The sequence below is a fragment of the Arvicola amphibius genome, chromosome 6, assembly GCF_903992535.2.
Source record: "Arvicola amphibius chromosome 6, mArvAmp1.2, whole genome shotgun sequence".
Taxonomy (NCBI): domain Eukaryota; kingdom Metazoa; phylum Chordata; class Mammalia; order Rodentia; family Cricetidae; genus Arvicola; species Arvicola amphibius.
This window is the reverse complement of record NC_052052.2, coordinates 101,529,794-101,557,484: the sequence shown is the minus strand read 5'-3', so window position 1 is coordinate 101,557,484 and position 27,691 is coordinate 101,529,794. Positions and strand designations below refer to the sequence as shown.

Below are 27,691 nucleotides of genomic sequence, written 5' to 3'. Positions count from 1 at the left end.
CAACTCTGCACTATCCTAGGAATATTGGTTTCTGAGCCCAAAAATATCATCTAGCCTTCCCTCATTTTACAGATGATGAAACAAAATCTGAAGAGATGTTAGTTCCTGTATGTCAGACAGTGAGAAGTAGAAACTTGGCTCTCTCGGTATTTAAATCTTAATATCTAAACGGGACACAAGATCAGCAAAGCTGGTTCAGACTTCGATACGTTCACTTACACCAGGGAGACCTGTGAGGGCAGCAGTGAGCGTCGTTTGATAGACGTCTAGGCTTGTGTATTTAGTACTCAGAGAAACTTCACTTAACCGAGAGGGGCAAACGCTGGAGCTTGGAAGCGCTAGGGGCGCTACACCCTCTACTCTAGTTACGAGAACCGGCGGATTCACTAACTGGAAGTTCTTTGCCCAAAACAAAGATGGCGCCGAGGGACATACACCAATCAGCTTTCTCTACTGAGAGGCGGTGTTTACCCGTAGCCAATCAGAGCGTCCTCCCCAGGAGAGCGCGTGTCGTCAGAGGCGGGGCGGAGTCCAGTTGTAATTTTTGGCGCGTTCCTGTGCGGACCGGGAAGAGGACGGGGTGTTGGGTGAGTAATGCCGGGCCTAGGGCGTGTGAGGGGTTTTAGGACGTCCGAGAAGTGTTTGGGGTCCAAGGGAGAGAGGCGCGAAACTCTGAGGGTGAGAGGCGGCGAGATCCGGATCGGGCGAACTGGAGACCTTCGGCCGGGGCTGGAAGATTGAGGGCTCGTGTGCTTAAGGAGCCTCTTTTAGTTTGTATTTTTTTTTAAGAGAGCCCCTTTATTTCTATTTTTTTAAAGTTTATCTTTGACAGTTTAATGTATACACATGCAGGTTTGGTCACATTCACCCCCGTCCCCCTCTTATCCTCCTCCCCTTTCTCTGAACCCCGTCTTCACCGTACGTGCCCTGCTTTCAAGTCTTTTTAAAATAACTCACGGAATGCCGGTACGTTTGCTTGCCTAAAGAACACCGTTTTAAAATGCTCGCCGCCCCACTGACTCCTCTCTTCCGCAATGAGTGTACATACTTTGTACGGGGCTCCTACAGAAAGAGACACGTAGTCTCTGCCCTACCCCTCCGCGGCTTGCATGAGGATCCAGACAACAGGCACTCATAGTGGACAGATGTGTAGTGACTAGGGCTAGAAGGGACCTACAGGTATGGCTGACTAGAAAGGCTAGAACTTAGCTAAGTGAAGATGAGAAAGAAGTCCAGGGGAGCTTTCTAGAGGAGTAAGTGCTTGAAGCCTAAAAGCAGTGTATGGTCCAGGAAGCTGAAAGCAGGCTAATGGAGAGTTAGAATGGAGTAAACACAAAAAAGATGAGGAAATATAAACAAGAAAAAAAGTACCCATTGCTTGCTTCATGGGCTTTGTGAATTTTGTTCGAAGGATAATGGGAAATCATCAGAATGTTTCAATTGAAAGAATTTCATGGCCTGATTTATTTTCCTAAAGTATCACTGACAAATAGGGGTGAGTAGCTGGGGATGGTTGCTGCACTTGAGAGGCAGATACAAGTTGAGCTCTGAATTTAAGGCCAGCCAGAGCTACATAGTGAGAGACCCTGGAGAGAGAGAGAGAGAGAGAGAGAGAGAGAGAGAGAGAGAGAGAGAGAGAATTTGGGGTATGAGGAATCAATTGTGGGGGAACAAAATAACCAGGACAGGAAGGTGATATAGTTAGTTATTCAGGGTGACCTAAATTAGGGTGTTAGCTGTGACGTTGGAGAAAAGTGGAAGACATGGGCAGTGATTTGTAGGTAGGAGCCATAGTATTGTTAGGACGCCCTGGTTGTCAGGAGCAGAAGGGTATACTGATTTGATCTGGGGAAGCGGGGCAGAAGACTGGTAGGAAGGAGGCAAGACAGTTTGCGTCTAACCCTCAAGAAGCTTACAATCGTGATACTGGGGAGTAGATAATGTTAGCTCGTAGGGTTCATACAAATGTCTGTGGAGTGAGTGACGAGAGTGTACCATAGTTAAAACCTTGACTTGCTAAAACTGCATACCGTAGCACAAGCAGAAGCTAAGGAATAGGATGCAGTTCTAAGAACCACTAAAGTCCAGCCAGGGGTGGTGACACAGAGGCAGACACTCAAAGCAACCTCGTCTGTATGGTTCTGGACCAGCCAGCATGACATAACAAAAGCTGGTTGTAGAACATTAGGTCCTGGGCTCAGTTGGGCAGGGAGTGGGGAAGGGAGTTTTCATTTTAATTATCACGACAGTCTTATGAGTAGGAGGCCAAGCTGAGCTGTGTTCAAGTTTGACCTTGTCTCAATAGTGAGAGTTTCTCAAAACACCAGGAAGAGTTGTGCAGTGTTACCCATTGTTTTGTTTTTCAAGACAGGACGTCTCTGTGTATCCCTGGCTGTCCTGGAACTCACTTTGCACACCAGACTAGCCTCAGATTCAGAGTTCCACCTTCTGTGGACCTTTGCAGATCTGTCTGGGAGACCTGGACTTTGAGGACCTTAAAAAGTGACAGGCTGGACTGCAGTCTGACGCTGCAGACAGTTGTACTTCAGTGTCCGTGTGGTCCAAGGAAGGCTGCTTGAGTTCAGAAAACCATGCAGATAAGCGCCAGTAAACACATACTAAATGTTAACAGAGCAGCCCTCTCCCAGAACGCTCTCAGAACAGACCGGTTGTCTGACACGAACTATAGATTATATCTGTCTTGAAAGCAAGACAGAAAGCTCATATCCAGATTCAGGTTCTGTGTTCCAACATCCAGCGTGCCTCACAAGAATGAACATGCCTTACAAACCGAATGCAACTGTTTGTCAAAGGAGGCATCAGATCACTTCCAAGAACAATGCGGGGAACAAATGCATCTGAGGTAAAAGGCCCTCTGCCTTTTTTCCTGGGGTTTTCTCGCAGTTCCCCAAGGTGTTCGTTCATCCTTCTGGCCGTGTTCTGGCAGCCTGCCCCCCCCTCCACGTACGAGAATGGAAGGTGTTTGATACCATGCCCTGTTTCAGTGTTGTCCTCTTGTCTTAATTGTTCTCCTCGGTGCTTTGCTACCTAGTATGGCATAGCCGGGCGGTGGTGGCGCACGCCTTTAATCCTAGCACTCGGGAGGCAGAGGCAGGCAGATCGCTGTGAGTTCGAGGCCAGCCTGGTCTACAAGAGCTAGTTCCAGGACAGGCTCCAAAACTACAGAGAAACCCTGTCTCAAAAAAAAAAAAAAAAAAAAAAAAAAACAACAACAAAAAAGTAGAACTATGTGTAATCTCATATGCAGCTGCAATGATATAGTAGACCTCAAATGCTTTATAATAAAAGAAAATGGGATAACAGCCTAAAAATTTTCCCAGCCTGAATAGTTTCTGTTCACACTTTGTTGACTCCAGTCTCACACCCGACACCGCGCTTTACCTGGGACTCCATAGCCACGATTTGAAGCCAAGTGTAAGAGCACTTCTTATATACAAGGAGGGGGATGCTGCTGAGTGTTGATAGTGGGGTGGGGGTGAGAAATGCCAAGTTCTGGATGCATTCCAAGGTTAGAGTTCACAGAATCGGGGATTTGGTTCTGTTGTGTGTGAGGCGACTCACGGGTGACCATCTCTTGGTTTTACACAGCCGAGATTCTTCTACTCATCTCCTGGGCCGCCCACCTGATCTGCCGTCACGCTTGCTCATCTCAGCTACTCTCTCGACAGCATGGATGGTAAGGCCATCCATGATTTGGATGCTTTTATTGATTCCTCTTTGGTTCACGGAGAACTACATTTGGTCTTCTACTACAAAATAGTCATGTTTAGTGACTTGTCACATCAAACTTTCAGGTCAGGGGATCAAGCTGGACGGTCTGACTTCAGAGGTCACTCTGGATGCAAAAATCTTTTGAAATGGTTTGAGTCTAATAGTTTTTTGGTTTTTCAAGACAAGGTTTCTCTGTGTAACAGCCCTGGCTGCCCTGGAACTAGTTCTTGTAGACCAGGCTGGCCTTGAACTCTCGGAGATCCGCCCACCTCTGTCTCCCAGCTGCTGGGATTAAAGGCCCCCGTGCCACCACTGCTCAGCTGAAAAAGCACTTCTCTTTGACTCAGGCTTATTATACTTTGCCTTCTTCAAGCAAAGTAAAAGCAAACGTTGAGATTATCCTGGACAAGATCTTGTTTCAAAAAGCAATAACTCTATGTTCTAAGTTGGGTTAATTTTATCATTCACATGAAATCACCAGTGGAATAAAGTGTTGCTTATTTATTTATTTATTTATTTTAGTTATATTTATTTTATTTCCATTGGTGTTTTTGCCTACTTATATGTCTGTGTGAGGGTGTCAGATCTTGGGTTATAGGCAGTTGTGAGTTGCCATATGGGTGCTGGGAATTGAACCTGGATCCTCTGGAAGAGCAGTCAGTGCTCTCAACCACTGAAAGATCTCTCCAACCCAAGTATTATTTATCTTTAAAGGTCAAATAAAAGCAAATGTGACAAAAATGTTAATGATAGCTAATTCTAGGTGATGACTTTATATATCTTTCCCCATTTAAAAGTAACAATTAAAAAGTGAGAGAGTAGGTAAAGTCTGGTCTACATCTGTGTCTGCATATTCTTCAGTTATTCCTTGGTCAAATTCCATGAAAGTTGGCATTGCAGGAAGACGGCTCTTTAGAGTAGTGCCAGCAGGAAGTTCTTGTTCGGTGCCTGGTCCCTGATCTCCCTTAGCTCAGTGTCTTCTAAGAAGCACTCGGGCAGGAAAGACTATAAAAGGCCAACAACCGCCAGCCAAGTGACAGATCTAGAGGCCTGTTTCTGTTGCGGTGTCAGTGCTGACTGAGTAAGGTGTGCTTGTCATATCGTTCTTCCTGGGGTAGACTTACTTTCCCATTTCCTCTAGTGGAGGAAGACAACCTGTCTCTACTGGCATCCCTGCTGGAGGAGAACGAGGCAGCCTTGCCTTGTCATTCAGAAGAGAGTAACTCCTTGTCTCCCGAGGACGGTGAGCCTGATGAATTTGATGAGCTTTTTGATGCTGATGGCGATGGTGAGTCTTACACAGAAGAGGCCGACAGTGGAGAAGAGGGAAAGAAAGAAGGCCAGGAGGAGAATTTGGCCACTCTCTTTGGCGATGTGGGGGACTTAACAGATGATGAACTTCCTACTTCGCAAGTTGAGAACAAGGTCCTCCCTGTTCCTGCTCCCAGCCAAGAAAAAACCAATCAGGAGTTGCAAGGTACCCCAATTGCTTGCTTTCTCTATTTTAGTTTTCTTTAAAATAACTGCAGGTATAAGGATGGTGACCAATGGCTTTATTTAAAATAAATAAATAAAAGGCTAGAAGAATGACTTCAGTCAGTAAAATCTGGACTTGAGTCCAGATCCACAATGCCCACTTCAAAGCTGAGTGGTGTGGTGTGTATCTGTAACTTTAGTGTGAGCAGTTGGGGACAGATGGGACCCTGGGGCACAATCTGTGAGGTCAGTGAGAGACCTTGCCTCAAAAAAGTAGGAGCAATGAAAGAAGACTGTCAACAAAGCCCTTTGTGTGCGTGCACGCATGTGACTGGACTTTAATGAGCTGATAAATGAGGCTTTTAAAGTCAGCACTTCAGCATCCAAGGTCCTCCCTACATCCTTGTCAGCCAGCTCTAACTGATCTTCCCAAAACAGCTCTAATGCTGTTCCTGCTGCTTTAGAATTTGTGTTCATGGGAGCCAGGGACAAGACTATAAAGCTCCACACAGTTTGTTTGAACAAGAGACCTTTCCTGGACTGCCACTTTGAGGCGTGCACCTTTCTTTTCATACAGTTTTAAGTTAGAACAAGACTCAGTAGTCGGCTCTTCCTTCCAGTACAGAATCTGGTGTTTGTCGTGTGAGCTATGACACCTCAATTTGTGAAGCGAATCACTGACCTCTGTGATAGGTGTCTGTACAAATTCCTTCTTTTTTTTTTTTTTTTTTTTTTTTTTTTTTTTTTGGGTTTTTGTTTTCTGAGGAAGGGTCTTATCCTGTCTGTCACGTCAGCTACCTGAGTGCTGGAATTACAGGGATGCACCGCCATGCTCATAGCTAGCCCAAGCGTCGAAGGCTTGATTACTAAGGATAAAACATTTGTTTCTCTATGGAACTTCTTGGAAATATAACAATTATTCCTGAGTTTGAAGTATGGAATTTGTTCTAGATTTCTGTCAGCTTGACATAAGCTGGAATTATCTGAAAGGAAGGAACCTTAATTGAGAAAATGCCGCCATAAGATTGGACTGTAAGGCATTTGCTTAATTAGTGATCACAGGGAAGAGCTCGGCTCACTAGAGGTAGTGCCATTCCTGGGCTGGTGGTCCTGGGTTCTATAAGAAAGAAGACTGAGCAAGCCATAGGGAGCAAGTTAATAAGTAGCATCCTCCATGGCCTCTGCATCAGCTCCTGCCTCAAGGATCCTGCCCTGGTTTTGTTCCTGTCCTGACTTCCTTTGCTGGTGAGCAGTGCTGTGGAAGAGTGAGCCAGATAAACCCTTTCCTCCCCAACTTGCTGTTGGTCATGGTGGCTCATCACAGCAATAGTAACCCTGACTGAGACAGGATTGTTTTGTGAATCTCAAGGTTGGGACAAGGACAGCAGAAATATAGCCAGTGTTTGTGTCAGGTACAGTACTCTATCCTGACTGAGACAGGATTGTTTTGTGAATCTCAAGGTTGGGACAAGGACAGCAGAAATATAGCCAGTGTTTATGTCGGGTACAGTACTCTATCCTGACTGAGACAGGATTGTTTTGTGAATCTCAAGGTTGGGACAAGGACAGCAGAAATATAGCCAGTGTTTGTGTCAGGTACAGTACTCTATCCCCTTGATTCTTAGTATATTTTTCTCTCATAGATGAATTAAAGAAGTTGCAAGAGCAAATGAAATCCTTACAGGAGCAGCTAAAGGCAGCATCAATTAAACAGCCTCCAAGTGTAGCCCTTTTGCACAAATCACCTGGTAATGTGACTTAATTCTAACAATAATAAGCATGTTTGTTACTAAGAAACAATAACATTACTGTTTTTATTCAGCTCTTGCCAAAACCATAACATTCCTAATTTCTCTTACTTTCAATCGAGGAGGTGCATCTCTTCAGCCCCCTCTTAAGGAAAAGAAAGTTCGGAGAATTCAGGAGTCAGCATGCTTTTCTGCAGAGCTTGATGTCCCTGCTTTACCCAGAGCCAAGCGGGTAGCTAGGATGCCAAAGACTCCTCCTACAGGTATGGTACTCAAGGCCTCACTGGGTCTCACTGCTCCACCCTGTTGAAAATACATCGTCTACTGGTGTGGGTGTGTGAGTGTGTATGTACAGGTGTGTGTGCCTGCCAAGGTGTTAGGTCCCGTGGAGCTGGAGTTAAAAGCATTTGTGAACTCCCCAGCCATTTCCACACAAAGTTCTGTTGGGCAGCACTGCAGACATTTGGTCTTCTCTCTCAAGATTTGTTTGCCTGAGAGGCCGGAGAGATGGCTCAGTGGTTAAGAGCATTGCCTGCTCTTCCAAAGATCCTGAGTTCAATTCCTGGCAACCACATGGTGGCTCACAACCATCTGTAATGAGGTCTGGTGCCCTCTTCTGGCCCACAGACATATTGTATCAGAGGGAGAGGGAGAGGGAGAAATTTGTTTGCCTGAGGCATCTTGGTACGTGCCTATACATCTAATATTTGGAGGAACCTCCATTCTAGGCTAGCCTGGGCTACATATTGAGCCCTAGTCTCAAAACAGCAACAGAAATTATTCCATATGTTGATTAAAAACGAACTCTATAAGCAGGTTTATGTCTCTCAGTCATCCTCTTTCCACTTGTTATGCTGATTTTCTAGAGTCATCTTCAAGGACAAGCACACCCTCACAACCGCTACAGGTTATTTCCAATTTTCTAGAGCCCAAAAGCTCCTCTCCAAGACCAAAAAGTGCACCTTCACCGCAAACCGTTCCTGGAAACAAACCCAGTGGGATGACTAGAAATCAGAGCGCAGGAACCCCTGGGAATTCTGAGGAACGGGCCCCACAGGTTCCCCAGGTCTCCGTGGAAGCCTTCTCAGGCCTGCGACTCAGGTCAGTAGCTGTAACATGTCCCACTAGATGGCTCTGTGTCCTGTCAGACTGGGAACTCTACAGCACAGCAGGCCTTGCTATCTCTAGCCCAGTGCAGTGTGCTGTGGCTGTCTATGTCTAAGGACGGCTACACTGTGAGGAATGGCGGTGCACGCCTTTAATCTCAGCTCTTAGGAGACAGGAGGATCTCTGTGAGTTCAAGGCCAGCCTGGTCTACAGAGGGAGTCCTTGGCAGCCAGGGCTATGTAAGAGACCCTATCTCCAAAAATAAAAAAGAATGTTTGCCTGTTAAAAGAAAATGGACAAATAATAGCTGTTTAATCAGATATTGTCATATCAAAACAGTGATAGAGATTTTATTGTAATGCTTCCTGTCTTTATATAGGTGCACTTTAGACTCTTGTGTGCAGGTGTAGAATCCTAGACTGTTTTTAAATTTATAAATATATGTAGTTTAGGTGTGATGGTTCATACTTTTAATACCCACTCTCAGAAAGCTAAGGAAAGAGGATTGAGAGTTTAAGGCTAGCCTGCATGACTACATGGCCAGCCTGGGCTATTAAAGTGAAACACAGTCTCAAAGCAAAAAAAAGATAGTTTAACCAGAATAGCAGTACCTTCTTATAATATCTTGTAATTACAAAGGATTATAAAGTAAACTTTATAGGCAAATCTATGTTCAGGGAAAAGTAATCTTTGAAAATTATTTTTTAATCTATTTTAAGGGGGAAAAAAGCTTACTTTAGCCAGATTGAGGCAGGAAGATTATAAGTTCTAGGCCAACCTGAGCTACATACTGAGTTCCTGTCCCAAGAAACCAAAACTAACTAAATAAAAATAAATGTATGCTAAATCCATATTATACAAAAGTTCCCTGAGCACTGAAGAGGTTGCTGCTCCTGTAGTCCCCCTCACCATCTGGTAAGGTGCCAGATAGTCTACTACCAGAAAAATAACCCATTAATTACTGGCTTCTTGACCCAGGCGACCTCGAGTATCCTCCACAGAAATGGACAGGAAAATGACAGGTCGGAAACTGATCAGACTGTCTCAGATCAAGGAGAAGATTGCAACTGAGAACCTGGAAGAAACGGACTGGGTGACATTTGGGGTGATTCTGAGAAAAGTCACTCCACAGAGCACTAACAGTGTAAGCTGCTCCTGCCCAGGCTAACAGCGGGTCTCCCAGCCTTCAGCTGCTGCCTGTCGGTTGTCCACGGGTACTATTAGCAGAGAACTCCTGACTGAGAGCCAGCTGGGCTTCTTATTGTCCAGTCATTTTTACTGCATTTCGGTTGTCACTTTTTAAGGGACACTTACTTGTGTTGGTCCCAAGTAATTAGAGGGGCCGAGTCCACACATCCCAGAGATCTCCATGGTTGTAAGATGACATGGTTGTAAGGTGCTGAGGTCTTTGGCCCATGTCAGTGAGGTAGCCACGCGCTGTGACGTGACACTGGACAGGAGTGCTGGCCCTAGACCGTTAGCCCTGCTGAGTCTTTGCGGCTGCCTTGCTTCTCTTCCTCCCAGATGAGGCAGGCGGTAAACGCTAAAGCCCAGAGACAGAGTTAGCGCAGAATTTGAAAGCACTCTGACAGCCATTTCTTTCAGGTGAATTATATTCAGATATTTTCCCACAATAAGACACTTGAACCCTAAATGGAGGCACTATCAAATAAGATTCAGAAGTGATTAAAAGTAGCTCTGTTCACTCCAGGGGAAAACATTTAGCATCTGGAAACTAAATGACCTTCGTGACCTGACGCGGTGTGTGTCCTTGTTCTTGTTTGGAGAAGTCCACAAAGATCTCTGGAAGACAGAGCAAGGGACTGTCATAGGATTGCTCAATGCAAATCCCATGAAGCCCAAAGAAGGCTCCGAGGAGGTAAGAATATCAGCTTTGACTGTGTGGTTTATACACTTAGTGTTTTATCAGAAACATCTGTTTTAATCTACCTCTGAGCTGTACTGATCCTGTCCCCATTGTTCTGGTTCTTCATTTGTTGGCTCATTGCCTACCAATATTCTGTGAATCCACTTATTCTAAATCGTTTTGAATTAGTGCCACAGTTCCCAGAGTTAACTCTCATTATTATCGCTACGTTATTTATTATCAAAGAAAAAGAGAGTACATGTGTGTGACACAGCTCACGTGTGGAGATGAAAGCACAGTTTTATAGAGTCACTTCCCCCTACCTTTCTGGGAACTGCACTCCAGGCTTGCACAGTAAGCACTTTTACCTGCCAAGCCATTTCGCCAGCTCGAGTTGATTGAACTCTCCCACTCAGGTTTCCTTAGCTTTGCATAAATTTCCAGGGCTGTATCAAGAGATCAATGTGTTGCAGTTGAATGAATTTTGCTTCATTAATTTTACAGTCCTAGCTGGAGCTTAGAGTCAAAGCAAATCTTTATCCTCCCCATCGTCATTAGCGTTCTGGGTTACTTTGCTTCCCTGGTGAATTGCTAGCCAGTGTGAACTGCAATGGTAGTTTTCCTACACTGACCCAGCAGAGGATGGTGAAAAGTCTTCATCTGTTGGGTGAGAGTGTATTTGACCATATGTAACAAAAACACTTGAATAGAGTTTCTTTTAAACAATAAACACTGAGATTTAAATGTGTGTTATAGTTCACACCTGTAATCAGATTAGTTCAGAGGCCAAAGCCAGAGGATTGCCATTGGTTCAAGGCCAGTTTGGGCTACAAGGTAAGATCCAGTTACATAAAACCAAAACAACAAAGTCCAACAATGAGTTTTTCTTTTTCCTTTGTGTGCCTGTGTGTGTTTCTCATTGCCAGTGCTGGCCTGGAACTAGCAGCAGACTTCTTGTCTCTGCCTCCCAAGTCCTAGGAATACAGGTGTAAGTTACCATGCCAAACTACTGTTTTCTTTATTTCCTTTCTTTCTTTGTTTTGGAGCCTATCCTGGAACTCATTCTGTAGACCTCACAGAGATCCGCCCGCCTCTGCCTCCCGAGTGCTGGGACTAAAGGCATGCGCCACTACTGCCCGACTCTTTATTTTGTCTTGCTTTTTAAATTTACTACCTTTGATTTATTGTGGACTGGAAGGGGGTGCAGTGGGTGTCACAGGATACATGGCGAGGTCAGAGGACGACTTGCAGAATTGGTTCTTCCCTTCTACCATGTGGATTCCAAACATTGTACTCACCACTGAACCATATAGCCAGCCAAACTTTTCTTGTAAGTCCATTGTGGTCTGAGGAAGGTCACAGTTTTGGGCCAATCTAGGCTACGTGGTGGGTTTGGGCCGTCCTCTAATACACAGTAAGACCCTGTCCTCTCCTCCCTCAAACTAACAAACGTCTAGAAATAGGTAATTTAGTGATGTCATATCTCCATGAGTATCTTAATTTACTTTTTTGTCACTGAAGAGATACCATGTCTAAGACAATTTATATAAGAAAGTCTTTAACTGGGGCCTTGCTTCCAGTTTCAGAGGGTGAGTCCATGATCATCATAGTGGGAAACATGGCAGCAAGCAGGCATGGCACTATAGCAGTAGCTAAGAGCTTACTTACATCCTGATCCATAAATCAGAAGCAGAAAGAGAGACGGGCCTGGTGTGGGCTTTTGAAACCTCAAAGCCTACCCCTAGTGATATACTTCCTCCAACAAGGCCACAACTTTTAATCCTTCTCAGAATATTTCAACCAAATTGGGACCTAACATTAAAATATTTGAACCTATTTTTTCTCTAACTACCACAGTGAGTTTCTGACTTACACTGACTAGTATTCATTGGTTACTGATCCTGGATTGTGGGGGGCTCTGATAAGCTTCATTCCCAGATCTGATGTTAAGTTTTGCACAGACTCTGCTACCAGAGTGTGAATCCAGATAGGCAAATTTATTCCATTACAGACAGGCTGCAAGAATTAATAGAAGTCTATGCTCTTGGGGGCTCATCTCTCTACTCAGGAGAACTGTCCAGTGTAGATGGAGTCTTACCTGTGGCCAACTTTGCTTCATGGCTAGCGGGGGATTTTAAAAGCTTTCTGATCTGGATTTTGTTACCTGGTAACCACTGGCCCTTATGATCTCAAGTGACAAGATATCCCGTTCTGGAAACAAGGACAGAGCCCAGGCAGTTGAGAACATTCCTTCTTATCTCAGCCTGTATTCTTGGTAGGTCTGCCTGAGAATTGGCAGCAGGGAATGGGAGAGTTGAGTCAGCCAAGGTCACTCAGAGACTGTCCTTCTGGCCTCTTACCACCATTAGCGGCAAGATGAAGGAGGATGAGCCAGCCTATCTCTTTTTAGTGGGAAATCAAGATTTTTCTGTCAATTCCTGTTTCAGTATAATTTGTCAGGCCTTATCATATGACCATTGTTGGCTGTAAGGAATGCTGGGAAAATCGGGCTACTACAGCCATTGTCTGAGGCTAAGCAGTTGACCAGCCAGGACAGTCAGGATTCCAATAACCAAGAGGAAGGAAAAGTTGGTTAGACAGAAGGGAGCGGAATGAGTCTTCTGCACTCCTCAATCTATAGCTATAGAGAGTTCTGGCTTCAAACATGCCTTCCAAAAGCGGTGGGGGCAGGGCACGCCTTTAATCCCAGCACTCAGGAGGCAGAGGCAGGCAGATCTCTGTGAATTCGAGGCCAGCCTGGTCTACAAGAGCTAGTTCCAGGACAGGCTCCAAAGCTATAGAGAAACCCTGTCTCAAAAAAACCCAAAAAAAAGAAAGCCTTCCAAATCAGCTGAAATAGATCTTCACCCATTCTTACGATAAAGGCCTTTAACGCTTGCGCAACCTTTCTCGCACAGGTGTGCTTATCTATTGATCATCCTCAAAAAGTCTTAATTATGGGAGAAGCTATGGACCTGGGAACCTGTAAAGCCAAGAAGAAGAATGGAGAGCCGTGTACACAGATTGTTAATTTGGTGGGTCTCAAATCTGTCAGTGTGGGTTTTGCCTATGGTTTTGGCCCAGTCATGAGGGGTAGACTTTGGGTGCTGTAGTGGTGAGCCAACCGGAGCTCTGGGAGAGTGGACTGCACCGCCTCCAGCCTGCTGGCCACGTCCTCACCGGGTGCTTTTCCCCAACAGCATGACTGCGAATACTGCCAGTATCACATCCAGGCCCAGTACAAGAAGCTTAGTGCAAAGCGGTCCGATCTGCAGTCCACCTTCTCCGGGGGACGGATTCCAAAGAAGTTCCGCAAAGGCACCAGCCTGAAAGAGCGGCTGTGCCAAGATGGTTTCTACTACGGCGGGGTTTCTTCTGAATCCTTCGCAGCGTCCATGTAAGACATTTCTCGGGGCTGTATTTGGGAAACGATTTCGCTAAAGTGGCTAAGAGCATCTTTCCTTCCTAGGAAGAGAGGAGTACACTCAGAATAAATGGAAAGTGAGTCATGTGGTCTGAACATAGAGCCCATGCTTCATGTTTAGCTGGGTGGGGTGGCCCACATTTGCAAGCCCAGCTCTTGGGAGACTGAGACAGAAAGAGCATGAGCCCAGGACCAGCCTAAGCCTCCCGAATGGAGGAAGCAGTCTGGAGAGGTGGGCCTACTGTTTGGCAGAGGACCCGAGTTTTTGCTTCCCACTACTCAGGCCAGGTGGCTCACAGCCACTGTAACTCCAGCCTCAGGAGATGCCCTGCTCTTTTTTGACCTCTCTGGGCACTGCACTCACTGTGTGCAAACCAAACCTACACTCACACACGCATCTACACATAAAAAAAAAAAAAAAACATTTTTCTAAAGTGAAAAGCAATTGCCAGGCAGTGGTGGCGCACGCCTTTTTCCCCAGCCCTTGGGCAGCAGAGGCAGGCGGATCTCAGTGAGTTCAGGATCAGCGTGATCTACAGAGCTAGTTGTTCCAGGACAGCAAGGACTACATAAAGGAATCCTGGGGGTGGGGGAGGGGGTAGAAAAAAAGAAAAAACAGTCGAGAGATAGAGTCAGCAGAATCAGCACTCCATGCCCAGCTGTGGCAGAATTTCAGGCCAGCTTAGTGAGTGAATTCCTGTATCAAAATGGAAAAGTGCCAACATCCCTTGAGTCATTCCCTTTATGATTATTATTCGTTGTTACTATTTCTGTTGTCATTATTATAGAGTGAGGTTGCAGACCTCTTAGAAACCATTAACTTCATGGGTACATGTGTGATGAAGCCTGGCCTTGACTTCCTGACCTCCTGCCTCCATCTCCCTAGTGCTGGGATGACATGTTTGGGCCACACTGCCCAGCATCTAATAACATTTTAAACTGACCTATAATTGTAAAATATTAAACTTTAACAGACATTAGTTATTTTAAGACAAATCCTTAGGCTTCTGTATCACAGTACTGACATATTTTTTTCCAGCCCTTTGGCAAGACATCAAGCAAATCTGTAGGTTACCTATTCTCCATCTGTGTTTAGTGTACAAACCAGAACTCTGGCTACTCAGTTGTGGCTAGCAAAGCCTGCTTGTGTGAGACTTGAGAAACTTGGGCAGTTGGTAACAAACGCATGCACATCTTCATGGCTTGTGCTGGGCAGTGGTGGCACAAGCCCTTAATCCCAGCACTCGAGAGGCAGAGGCAGGTGGATCTCTGTGAGTTCGAGGCCAGCCTGATCTACAAGAGCTAGTTCCAGGATAGGCTTCAAAGCTACAGAGAAACCCTGTCTTGGAAAACAAAAACAAACAAACAAAAAAAAACCCAAAAAATCTTCGTAGTTTGTTTCTGAAGGGCTTGCAGCTCAGTGATTTTAGCCTTGGTGGCTCTTGTCTTCCCAGGGCAGCAGCTATCGCTCCTAAGAAGAAGGTTCAAACCACTCTGACTAATCTGGTGGTGAGGGGCACAAACTCCATCATCCAGGAAACAAAACAAAATCTCGGTAATTTTTTCTGTGCCCATCCTCTGTCTCCAGTAGATGCAGTATTTGGGATTAAGAATGGTTATGGCTTGCTTATGTTCTCTAGTAATGAATAGCCAATCATCACATGGCTAGTGGCCAATGTGGCCTAGGCTAAAGGAAGAGAAGCTTGGTGACAAGCAGTAAGGAAAACCTGCAACTTGATCTTAGCCAAGTCTCAGCATCCAGGATTAGTGTCAGGTTCCTGGCTGATCTTATCAGTTACCATTTGTTAAAACAGGCCTAGGTGTGACAGCATGAGTCTACTGGGACCTGTGGTCCTAAGGGTCACCAGTAACTTACTTGCATGGCCTCTTACTCATGTTCCAGAAATGGCATATCCGTGGGCCCCACAGACCTTGGGGGTTTAGCATTTGGTATTTACCATCCTCTTGCTGTCCTACTAGTCTGACCTTTAAATTAAAAGTTCTGCATTGTCTTTGAGTAATCCATCTTATTCTCTAGTTACTAAGTTATGACTATAGTGTTTAAAAAGTGATGTCACATGATATGAAACCATTTAAATTCTGAATCCTCTAGAATTAACGTTTGCATATTTCAGGAATCCCCCAGAAGAGCTTGTCTTGCTCCGAGGAGTTCAGGGAATTGATGGCCCTGCCCACATTTGGAGCCAGAAACTTAAAGCATTTAGCCAAAGCCAAGTCTTCAGGTACAGTGAGCGTATGTGATTATGGTGTGTGTGCCCATGTTCCCCAGACTTCCCCCCCAACCCTGGTATGTGGCTTGTGTTTTAGGGGTAATGGGGAGCCCAAAACCTGCCATCCAGTCAATCTCCGCATCAGCCCTCTTGAAGCAGCAAAAGCAACAGATGCTAGAAATGCGGAAGAGGAAGTCAGAAGAGATACAGAAACGGTAAAGGAGTAGTGGGCTCCCTTTGTGGATAGCTCACCCAGGACTCCTCAGAACACTCTAGTAGGTTTTTGAATGTGGCTGCTGATATGGGTTTGCTGTTTTTGTTCTAAGTTAAATGACATTGAGCTGTCTGCCTCTAGCTTAGGCTACTGCTCCCAGAGCCTGCTGGTACAGGGAACAGGTATGACCCTGGGAAGAAGGAAGGTGAGAAGAGGCTTTCTGAACAATGGTCTTGACCTCAGTATTTTATCTACAAAATGAGAAGTTCGGGTGAGGTGGTTCCAAAGTAAAGCCCCAGACTTTGTTATTTTAAAGGTATCAAGCGTGGGCTGGCAAGATGGCTCAGCAGGTAAACATGATTGCCACCAAGCCAGACAAGCTGAGTTCCATCCCCAGGCCAACATGGTAAAAGTATAGAACCAACTCCCACAAGTTGTCCTCTGACCTCCTGTATGTACTCTGTGTTGGACATGGATGCATGCACACATACATACATACACATGCATACATACATACATACATACATAAAAAGCAATTGTTTTGAAAGTGTCAGGCATGGTAGCACATGCCTATAATCCCAACCATTAAAGGTAGAGGCAGGAGGGCTACAAGTTTGAGCAACAGTGTGACCCTGTAGGAAAACATTTACACAGTCTTCTTGAGACTGTAGGGGACTATCTTGTAGATGTTGTAAACAACTATAAAATATGAAATTCTTTTGCTTTGCTGAGTTTTTTTCTTGTGCTTTTCGCATCTCCTGAAACTTAGCATCTAATTTTGGTGTCTGTGCTGTAATTGATCAGAGCTGAATAGATGTTTCATGTGTGTGTAGAATGTTCATTAAAGTTGTCCTAAGTAAAGTATAACTAGGTAATTATTGGAAGGATGGTTCTGAGTCAGACAGCGTGGTGCATGCCTTTAACCCTGACACTAATGAAACTTAGAATTGTCTATTCTAGGTCCTGTGCTACATAGTAAGACCCTGATTCATGTAGCCTGGGTTAGCTTTGAACTCATCGTCCTCCTGGCTTTGCCTTCCAAGTGCAGGAATGTGCCGCCACACCTGGCTTGAATCTTTTTCCTAATATGTCAAATCTATACAAAAGAATCCCTGTGTAGGTTGCAGTGCCGTTCTTGTTAAGGATCTCCTTTTCTTTGACGGTTTCATGCGTGTCTATAGGAATTTTAGTCATTTCACACACACACACCCCCGCCATCACACCCTCTCCCCCCTCCTCCCTTGTGAAGGATATTCCCTTCCTGTAGGATAAACTGAAAAGCAGGGAGAGTCCGTGAGGCCCGGGGCCTTACAGCTGACCACACACAGATACCTCCACATCGCAACTGTAGGTGTGTGCTGTAGACAGCGACTCCGCAGAGCCAGTGGTAAAACAGTCACAGTTTGGCAGTGGTAGAACAGCAATGGCGTATTCAATTAGCCAAGAGTGAGCAAAGCTGCTGTTGTTCTTAGTTGCTGATTTGAGTTCTTAACCAAAGAAAGGAAGTTGTTTACCTACAACTAGTTGTCCTCTCTTGCTTGTCTAGGATCTCCCAGTCCACTGAGAGTTCTAGACTTCAAGGTTTTTGAGCCTTGGGAGTATATTTACTTGCATTTATTTACTTTGGGTTTGGTTGTGGGGTGGAGCCCAGGACCTGGAGTATGCCAGACAAATGATTTGTCTAGCCACATGCGCAGCCCCATACTTAGTTACTTCATGTTCCTTTCAAGATTCCTTCAAAGCTCAAGTGAAGTCCAGAGCCCAGCAGAGCCGTGTTCGTCTCGACAGTCTGCGGCCCAGTCTCCTCGAACTGGGGCCGAGTTTCCCAGCTGGGAAAGAACCACAGCCCCACGGATGCCTAAGCTTGGAAGAGGCATCTCAGAAGGGGATGATGTTCTCTTTTTTGATGAATCTCCGCCGCCAAGACCAAAGCTGGGTGCAGCAGCAGAAGCTAAAAAGGTAGCTGGGGTGCGGGGAGATGGCTCAGCAATGAAGTGATCACTGCTATGCGTGAGGACCTGAGTTCGGATCCCTAGCGCTCCTGTAAAAAGTGCGAGGCTTCACGGCTGCCTGCAGCACTAGTGGAGCGGGGGAGTGCACACAAATGGATCCCTACTGTTCTGAGCTGGGGGAAGATCTTATCTCAAAGGATAAGGAGGCTGGGACTGGAGAGGTGGGTCACTGGTCGGAGAACTTGGGTGCTCTTGCAGAGGATCCTAGACCTGCACCAGACAGCTCACACAGCCTCTAACTGCCTGACACCCTCCTCTGCCCTCCAGGGCACCTGTACACATGGTGCACACACAGATAAGCAGGTACTCAGACATACAAATGAATTTTAAATAAATAAGGTAAGAGCAATCAAGGAAGACAAACTCTGGTGTCCATTTCTGGCCTCCACAAGCTCTTGCATGTGCACACAAGCACTCATATGTACTATAAATACCAGGGTGTTTTGTCTGTCTGTCTGGTTTTGCTGGCTTCTGTTTTCCTTGCTTGACTTTGTATTCTGTGACTAGAGAATTGCATTTGAATCCCTGTGCTACTGTCCAAGAAAGATGGTCACTTAGCAGCTGTTTACCAATCATCCTAAATAGATTCCAAGTACTTTGCACTAATGATGGTGTCAGCATAATGCCATTAATCAAATCCAAGAAAGTGAGAGCCATTATCTCAGTGCACAGCCTTCGGGAAGATACTGTCTACAGCTTCAGACAGTAGCTTTAGCCAAAAAAAAAATCCTGTAATTGTTGAGATAAAACTGCAAAATAATGGTGGAAAATCTAGCTTCTTAACCAGGACTGCAACTTGTTTAGGGGGCCTTTGTGACTAAAGTTATGAGTCATGAAAATGTTATTACTAATAAAAGTAGGAGCACACAAAGTCAGAAAATTAATTCAGAGTCAAATATGCCATGAATCCAGGCTGCTCCTGGTAATCCTTGCCTGTGTTGATGGAGAGACTTTTACAAGCTTGCTTTTGAACACGCCACATGCCATCCCAGCACACAGCACCAGTGAACACTGTGAAACATCTTGGCTCAGGTTCCATACTGTTTTATATTATAATTTGCAGTAGTTTTGCTATATGCACAACTTTCTACTCTTAGAGAAACATAATGGTTTAGTTACAGAAATTAAACATAATTGTTTGATTACAGCAGCAAAGACACTTAATATTTTTTTCCTATCATTCATCAACCTGTAAGTATCAAATCAGTATATCTCTGAAGTGTTTTATGTTAGAACATTTGGCTTTCCAACAACTTCCATGAACACACTTCTGCTATTTCATATGCTTATTTCTGTGAAATGCCATTCATAGGCCTAGCTCTTTGCTATCTGTTTATAGACCTATTTCTCTTCTGTCAAATTTTAGTAATTGTGTGTGTTTTTTCTAGTGTGTGTAGTGCACATGTCACGCATGTGCTGGTCAGAGGACAACTTGCAGGAAGAGCTTCTCTCTGCCCACCACATGGGTTCCCAGGATGGAACGCAGATCATTAAGCTTTCCCCACAGGGCCGTCTTACAGCCCAGTTTCTGCTAGAGGACAAAGGGCTGAGGCCACAGGGATCTGTCTCATCTCAACTCTTTTTTTTTCTAGTTAGCTGCTATTGCAAAGTTAAGGGCAAAAGGCCAGATTCTTACAAAAACGGATCCAAACAGTATTGTAAGGAAGGAGATGTGTCCCCAAGATGTACTGGAAGTGAAGGAGCGTGCAGAGAAGAGCAACATGGTTTCTCCTGAAGGTATTGCAGCTTCACAGTCAGTAGTGGGATAGGCAGATTCTGTTAGTAAAGAAGTACTCTAAGCATCGCCAGTACCCTGACATTGTTGGTTTTGAGTTGGTCTCAAAATAGTCCAGCTCTCCTCTTGCTCCAGTGTCCTGAGGTCTGGGTTTACAGTCACATAGCACCTGCCTGGCTCATCCAGTTATTCTTGTGTAACACACTGGCTTGGAATGGAATCATGTACAATTTGAGCACGTGAGGAGAGGATTGTTCACTAAATCTATGCATTTTATATTTACATAAAGATTTTTGAAAGGAATGGAATTCCTTTGTTTTAATTTGCTGTTTCTATTTTTAAAAACATGGGAGCTGCTAATGTCCTTTTAAGTGGGCTTGTAAGTCAAATTTGTGTTCTTTTCTATCATCGTACTCAGAAGTGAAGGACAGTCTTCACGTCAGGCATGCTCCACCTCATGTTCATGTTCATGCTTAGTTTTTGGTTACTTGTTTTTTGTTTGTTTTTAACAAAGCCTCATTATGTAGCCAAGGTTGTCTTCAAACTTGGTAATTCTCCTGCCTTACTTTGCCAATAATGGGATCACAGCCCTTCGTGCCCAGCTTTCTGTCCACTCTTGAAGTCACCCCTGCCAGTTACAAGTGTCCCGATGTCAGGGTTGAAGAGTCTGGAAGGCACGGAAAGGGAAGGGAGCTGGTGGGTGAAGCAGACTGGTTCCCTCGGTCTGCTCAGTAATCGCTATGTTCTGCAGAAGACGAGCTGGAGCCTGCCAGGAAAAAAAGGAGAGAGCAACTTGCCTACTTAGAATCAGACGAATTCCAGAGAATTCTAAAAGCAAAGTCTAAGCACACAGACATCCTGAAAGAGGTAAGCGCCTAAGCAGTCAGATCAGTGTCATTCAAATCACGCACGGTGCTGGTTGGACTATCTCCTCTGCACAGGTGAAGAAGGACCTGTAGGGCTGTGTGGTTCGCTTTGAGAACAGGAATGTTTCAGATGGGGGATGTGTACGTGCATGTGTGTATGTGTGTGAACATCAGAAGACAGCTCAGCTGCTGTGCTGTGTGCCAGCTGACCTGGGGGATGTGTATATGCATGTGTGTATGTGTGTGAACAGCAGAAGACAGCTCAGCTGCTGTGCTGTATGCCTGCTGACCTACAAGCTTCTGGGCATTTCTCTTGGTTCTGGCTTAGTTGTGCTAGGGTTACAATGCCTGCTAATTTTTATGTGGATTCTAAGGATCCAGCTCAGGTGGTTAGACTTAAAAAGCAAGTGTTCTTACCCACTGAGCCATATACTTGGTACTCTCAAGTAACATTTTAAGTTTGCATTTGTCCTTGCCGTGAAGAATAGCAACTGATGTATTATTAACTAGACTGCCACATCATGAAGTTTCCATTTGGCTTGGCTGTGTTATATAGAAATAATGTTTACTACTTGTTTTCTTTTCTGCAATATGAGAGGAATTTTTTTCCATTCAGACATTTTTATACTGACATGTCAGGTACATCCAGTCAACAGTTAACCCCATCACTCCCAATCCCCTTTAATAACAAGCATCCATATTAAAATTCATGGATAGTATAAATTGCCTGTACTTACAGTTTCCGAGATATCATTATGATATACAAACTATATGAGAGAGAACAGGAAAATATTTTTGACAATACTTATTTCATCCTTTAAATGCTTAGAGATAGCTTACCCTAGGAGAAATAATATAGTCAGACGCTTGAATCTGTAAGTGTAAATGAGACCCTAGAAATGATGCTTCAGCAGAGCAAGCATGAGTTATCCTGGGAACTAAAGCATTTCGTCGGTGTACACAGGAGCTGCCTAGTCATGTTCTTAGAATAGTCAAGTGTTTATCAACCATTCACAAGAGCATCACGCTGTGCAGAAAACAGTTCTGTTCTATATGTTATAGTCAGGTTCCTATCCACGTGTCCCCTAAAGCACAGCATATCTGTGTAGGACAATGAATGCTGCTGTCATACGGGAAGTGCAGAAAAAATAACACCGTGACCCTTGTGGGCTGGAGGTAGCAGTCATTTAGATAGCAGATTCCCAGCCTGTCCCCTGGGGAGTGCCACTGTTCCCAATTATCTGTTCTTCTATTGACTAATACCTAACAATGGGGTTATAAGTGTTTCCACTGGACTGAAACTCAGAAAGGATAACAAAGCCAGCCTCAAAGACTGCAAAGCAGTGTCGTCACTCTTTAGATACAGCCCCTGCCCTCATCCCTGCTGCTCCAATTGCTTGGGATGCTCTTGTGCCCTGAGCACTTGTAGAGACCAGTACCTAGCGATGGGGTGGCCACCCGTGGGGCCATGTGCACCTTCCCTCTGTGGAATATGTTGGAGCAGTCTGTTTACTGACATTGCTAATAATGTCACTGGATTTATTTGAATTTGTTTTAAAGACCAAATGCCTTTAGATCTTTTTATTCCCTATTTTAAGGACTCTTTTTCTGCCTCTTATGATGGTTGGTTTGCAGTTGGTTTACTCTGTGAAGGGTTCTGACATTTTGCCTGTCTCCAGTTCTGTTTTGATGGTTCCCTTGGACAGTTGTGAGCATTACTGGATTTGGTGGAGTTACTCCTGTGTGTTTTCTCATCAGGCCGAGGCTGAGCTACAGAAATCCTACTTTGAGCCACTAGTGAAGAAAGAACAAATGGAAGAAAAGATGAGGAACATCAGAGAAGTGAAGTGCCGAGTAGTGACGTGCAGGACGGTGCGTGCAAGGCTGTGGCCCTTTCTGTGGGGGCAAGTTGGCAGGGTATTATGAATGTGGGGATATATCTTGTAATGTCATTTAATTAGGCTGGAAAATAGACAAAGTTCAGGCTCCCTGCCTGACGTGATGGTGATGCAGTGGAGCATTTTGTAGAGAGGTTTGGCCTTGTGGCTGCTAGGACCAAGTTGTTCCTCCTGCTGTTTAAGTTCTGACACACCCTGTGTATTGATGGTTCAAAGTTTGCTATCTCTGGGAACTTGGCCTAACATTTAAAAAATTTTTTAATTATTTATTTATTTTGGGGAGGTTCTATGTAACTGACTGAGCTGAATCTTACTGTGTCCCAGGCTGTCCTTGAGCTTGCTCCCCTTCTGCTGCAACTTCCCAAATGCTGGGTATAGAGACAGGCACTTCCGAGCTCAACCTTCCTGACATCTCAGAGTAATGTTATTCTATGTGTCTGCTTAGCTGGAAATGGGGCAGGCATTAGGAAAAACAGTGTAAGAGAGAGTCAAGAACTCCACTTGAGCCTGGTGTGGTGACTCTGTGCCTCCAGTCCCAGCATTTGAGAGGTAGAGACAGGAGACTCTACGTGAGCATGAATGTGAGACCAGTGTGGGCTCCAGAACCCTGTCTCATAAAAAGAAAAAGGAAAACCTTTGAAGACGAGTTGATTAAGTTCCAGCAGGGACAGACTGTGGAGGGAAGACTCTTAGCCGCTCCTAGTCCCTCCTCCTCCGCCTCTCACTGCACATGCGGTTGTGTTGTCTGCAGTGCGCCTACACCCACTTCAAGCCACTGGAGACCTGCACCAGCGAGCAGCATAGCCTCCACTGGCATGATGGCGTGAAGAGGTTCTTCAAGTGTCCTTGTGGAAACAGGGCCATCTCCCTTGACAGGCTCCCAAACAAGCACTGCAGGTAGGAGAACTGCCCGGGTTCCGTCTCTGCGGCACTTCCTTTATGGTCCCTGGAGCATGAGATCATCGCCCCATGCCTCTCTGTAGCTCCTGATAACACGCAGGCTGAGACTGTTACCTGGGACCCCTGAGAAGTAGCCCCACCCCCCCAGGTGAAGGGCGCACACGGTGGTGGACTGACAGGTGTTCACTAGCGTGAGCAGTGTGGTGGACTGACGGGTGTTCGCTAGGGTGAGCAGTGTGGTGGACTGACGGGTGTTCGCTAGCGTGAGCAGTGTGGTGGACTGACGGGTGTTCGCTAGGGTGAGCAGTGTGTACAGCCCGTGGCTGGAAGAACAGGAGCTTTTCCAGCAGACAGCACTTATGAGAATGGTGCTCTCCCTAGACCCAGAGCATTCTCCTCCAGGAAACAAAAATTCCTGCCTAGATTGTGCTCCTCACTGGGATATGTATTGCCCTGTGGTACTGTCATCTGAAGTTTCATCTCTGAAGTCTCCATTACAAAGTAGCTGAAGGCCATTTCTCAAGGCTTATTGTAGTTTCAGAACTTAGCCATAGCTGAGAATATGAGTACTTCCTTGAACAGCTAACGAAGGGACAACTTTTCCCGAGTCCAGCCCCACCCCCACTGTCTTTATGTGTGTGGGGTTGGGAGTCTGTTAATACCTTACTACTGAGTAAAGCCTTTTGTTTGTTTGTTTGTTTGTTTGTTTCAGTAATTGTGGCCTCTACAAGTGGGAACGGGATGGAATGCTAAAGGTGTGTATGATAATCTGCTTTTCACCACTGTAGCAAACGTCACCTGAAATAATCCGCTTCAAAGGAGGAGAGGTTTACTTAGTTCACAGTTCTTCAGTTTCTGCCTGGTTAACCTATGGCCTTGTTGTTTTTGGACCTACGGTGAGAGGAGAAGACAAAGGAGGCTTGCTTACCAGAAGCGCACCAAACTGTGCCAAAGCTACAGCATGTGGCCTTGGGGCATTCTAGATGTTATCTGTACCTGTGTGCTACTTGCATTCTAATCTGTGATTAAGTTGGTGACCCATTTCTTATTCGTGCACTCCCCTTTTTCTAGGAGAAGACTGGTCCAAAGATAGGAGGAGAGACGCTGTTGCCAAGAGGTGAAGAGCACGCCAGGTTTCTGAACAGCCTTAAATAACCCTCTGCAGATGGTTTCACAGCCACCCTTACTTCTTGTGGCTCTGTGTTGCCCTTCTTCCTGATTGGCACTGTGAGGAAGAAGTGCTTGGTAAGCACCCTGTCTCCTCGCTTCCCATTGTGTGCGGGTTTGACACCATCGTTAACACTGACAGGCACTGGGAAGTCAGCCTGCCACAGTCTTTGCTGTTTACACCCCAGTGCCTGCCTTACAACAGCCACACAGATGTTTGCCCCCAAACTGAAAGGTGACCATGGAACTGTGCTTCTGGGTCTCCTGGTTGAGGCAGAGAATGAATATTTTAATTTAAATCAGTCAAGTTCAAGAGTTAATATGGACACCGAGATACAAAAGAACAAATTTCGGATGACTGTCGGTGCTTGGTTTCCTTGTGTGTAAACAAAGCCTGGGCTGTGTCTGTAGTACCCCAGCACTCAGGTTCTGGGTGAAGAATTTCCTTGCTGCTCATGCGGTCTGAATGTGTGACACTGGAAGCCACCCCCTTTCCTTTTGTTCCATTGTTATTTCAAGTCACTGAGCCAATTGTGACTCAGCTCTTTGATGCTCACAGTGCTTTGGGCCTCTGAAGTACAAATACCTAAAGGTGGCTTTATTTAAAATAAAGCATATATACAACCTGAGAAGCTGCAAAGCATGACTCAAAAACCAGCTGTGCAGACAGAATCTCATGGACTTTGGGAGTGGCAGCTATACTTGATTATGCGTGTCAAAAATCTTAAAGATCAAAGCCTCTAGTTTTCCCCAGGAACTGTAGTTCTTGAGATCAGACTGGCTGGACAACCTACTTTTCAAATGGTATTTGACCCGGACGAGGGCTGGTGCTGTCTAATGCTAGAGTAAACTGGAAGGATCATTACCCCGGAGTCTGAACTCTGACTGGACAATGTCAAGAGTGTAATCCTGTGGAAAGTAGTTACGAGGTTTTCAAGCGCCAAAGAGACACCGCATGCTCCGGGGTTCATACAGCGTTGTTTCTGCTCTGTGGGCAGAAGGTGCTAACCACCATCCTCTTAGGAGTGCTGTGCTTACAGGACGCTTTAGACTTTGGCTTCTAATTTAACAAAGAAAAAATAAAGTGTTTATTAATTGAAACCCAAAGGCACTTGAAACTGATAGTTGGAATGGAGGTATATCTGAAGTCTGCCTAGAACGTGAACGGTAGACTGTTCCTTTAGCCACCTTTACTGTGGGACATGTGTTCTCATCTGAATAGGACGTGACTGGAGTCTTCACTTACATGCTGTCTTTAAAACGTTTCTGTATTTACAAGGCTTCATGGTGACCTGAGTCACCATGGATGCCTTTATTTTTAAAGTTTAAGTTTAAACTTCTAAGTAATTGGAAACACAGTGGAGCCACGTCCCGCTTATACTGAGTATTGGAAGGCTTGGATTTGTGTGCGTTGTGTGTGATTTCCCAGAATATTCAGGGGTAAAGAGGAGTAGCGAGAACTGCTCATGAGCCTTAAATACTCATTAATGAAATTAGTCTTATAATCCTGCTTTTTAGTGCTTTTACCAACTATTAAATACTTTCATACAAACTCACCACGCGTTTCTCTTTGTTCTTGATCTATTGTTGGTGCTGTTTTGTATCATCAGGCAGTTAGACTAGGCAAGCTATTCACTCTGTTCTAGCAACATTCAGAAACTGGCTGATCTGAAGGTGTCTTCATGATGCTTTGTTTGGTTTGGTTTTGGTTTTCTGAGACAGGGTTTTTCTGTGTAGCTGTCCTGGAACTCACACTGTAAACCAAATTGGCCTTGAACTTACAGAGATCTATCTACCTGTCTCTACTTCCCAAGTGCTGGGATTAGGTGTACACCACTACCACCCACCAATGATGGGTTTTTGTTGCTGTTTGTTTGTTTTTTTTTCTCTGTTTGTATTTATAACATAATAACTTTTAAAAACAAAATCCTGTTTCCAAACAAGGGAAGTTGAAGTCGTTTAGATAACAGTCTTGCAGAATAACAAATAGGGCCGTTCCAAATGAGCGGTGAACATTTCCCAACAGAAGCTTCGGGGTGGCTGATGTTTAGCAAAGTAAACAGGAGTTGGGTTAAATTAATGCTCAGGCATTTGTGTGTTAAAGGGCACGGATGTGGAGCGATGGGTCACAGTTAGGAACAGTCAGTGCTCTTCCCAAGGAGCTGGCTTCACTCCCAGCTCTCCAGTTCCAAGGAATCCAGTTCCCCTTTACCCCACTTTCTGACCTACATGTAAAGTAAGAATAAATAGAATTTTTTTTTATTATTATTAAAGCAGGAGCACAAATCTGTTTGCCTAAGTATGTCACTGATAGCCATGAAATCATCATGACTGTCTGTGATGGAGCTTGGATACACAGTCTCCTCAGACCTGTGGAGAGTTCAAAGGTGAAATTTGGCCAGGCGGTGGTGGCGCACGCCTTTAATCCCAGCACTTGGGAGGCAGAGGCAGGCGGATCTCTGTGAGGTTGAGGCCTGCTTGGTCTACAGAGTGAGTTCCAGCTCCAAAGCTACACAGAGAAACCCTGTCAACCCTGTCTCAAAAAGCAAACAAACAAGAAAAGAAGGAAATTCTACATTTGCCAATATATGAAAAAGAGATGAAAGGCAGGTTGGCTAAAATTGGAAGCAATTTGTAGAAAAACTTAAAAACTTTAAAATTAAAAGAACAATCACTAGGAACTTGTCCTTAAGACAAGAATCCATTTTCTATCACTTTCTATTTATCTTCCCCTAGAGTTTAAGATACATGTGCCTGCCATCTTTGACTTTGCATGGTATTGTGAGACTCATCCACGATGCTACATGTGTCCATGGTTATTACTAAGTGTTCCACAGTATGGGTGTGCCTGTCGTTTATTTAATGACCTATTTTGATTGGATCATTTCCACTTTGGGTCTGTGACTAAAGCTACTACAAATGTCCACTCAGAAGTACTTCTGTGTTTATGTCTTGGGTCTTTTAGGTAAAATCTAAAAATAGAATATCTAGGTTGTATCATAAATATATATGTGTGTTAGCTTTATAAGACACTGCCAGCCTTACTGGAAAGTGGTTGTATTCTCTTTCACACTATCTAGTAAATGTGTGAAAATTCAATTTTCTGTTTGCTCCACAGCATTACCAACACCTGATATTGTCAGTCTTTTTAAGATGTGTGTGTGTGTGTGTGCGCGCGTGTGCATTCTGTGTATATGCAAGTATCCACAGAGGCCAGAAAAGGGCATCAGATCCCCTAGTGCTGGAGTCACAGGCTGTCCTAAGCTCGCCTATATGGATGCTGTGAACCAAGCTCACCTGAAAGAGCAGCAAGT

At 44.9% G+C, this 27,691-nt stretch overlaps 1 protein-coding gene across 1 annotated transcript; it reads left to right on the top strand.

Moving 5' to 3' along the window:
* Nucleotides 1-480: 480 nt before the first annotated feature.
* Mcm10 (minichromosome maintenance 10 replication initiation factor) lies at nt 481-25,933 on the top strand. The gene is made up of 20 exons (XM_038334916.1): nt 481-587; nt 3,610-3,697; nt 4,874-5,209; nt 6,852-6,956; nt 7,079-7,219; nt 7,823-8,057; nt 9,042-9,207; nt 9,775-9,942; nt 12,849-12,965; nt 13,131-13,327; nt 14,809-14,909; nt 15,490-15,597; nt 15,683-15,800; nt 17,530-17,758; nt 19,404-19,548; nt 20,298-20,413; nt 22,171-22,284; nt 23,062-23,207; nt 23,923-23,965; nt 24,282-25,933. The coding sequence occupies exons 2-20, from the start codon at nt 3,691-3,693 to the stop codon at nt 24,363-24,365; spliced, it is 2,676 nt and encodes an 891-aa protein (XP_038190844.1). The 5' UTR covers nt 481-587; nt 3,610-3,690; the 3' UTR covers nt 24,366-25,933.
* Nucleotides 25,934-27,691: the final 1,758 nt, after the last annotated feature.

Excerpts from the sequence above, each read along its gene's own strand:
- Mcm10 (XM_038334916.1), top strand. Across the intron at positions 8,058-9,041 it reads TTCTCAGGCCTGCGACTCAG|GCGACCTCGAGTATCCTCCA; the intron begins GTCAGTAGCTGT and ends TTCTTGACCCAG. Across the intron at positions 17,759-19,403 it reads CAGCAGCAGAAGCTAAAAAG|TTAGCTGCTATTGCAAAGTT; the intron begins GTAGCTGGGGTG and ends TTTTTTTTCTAG.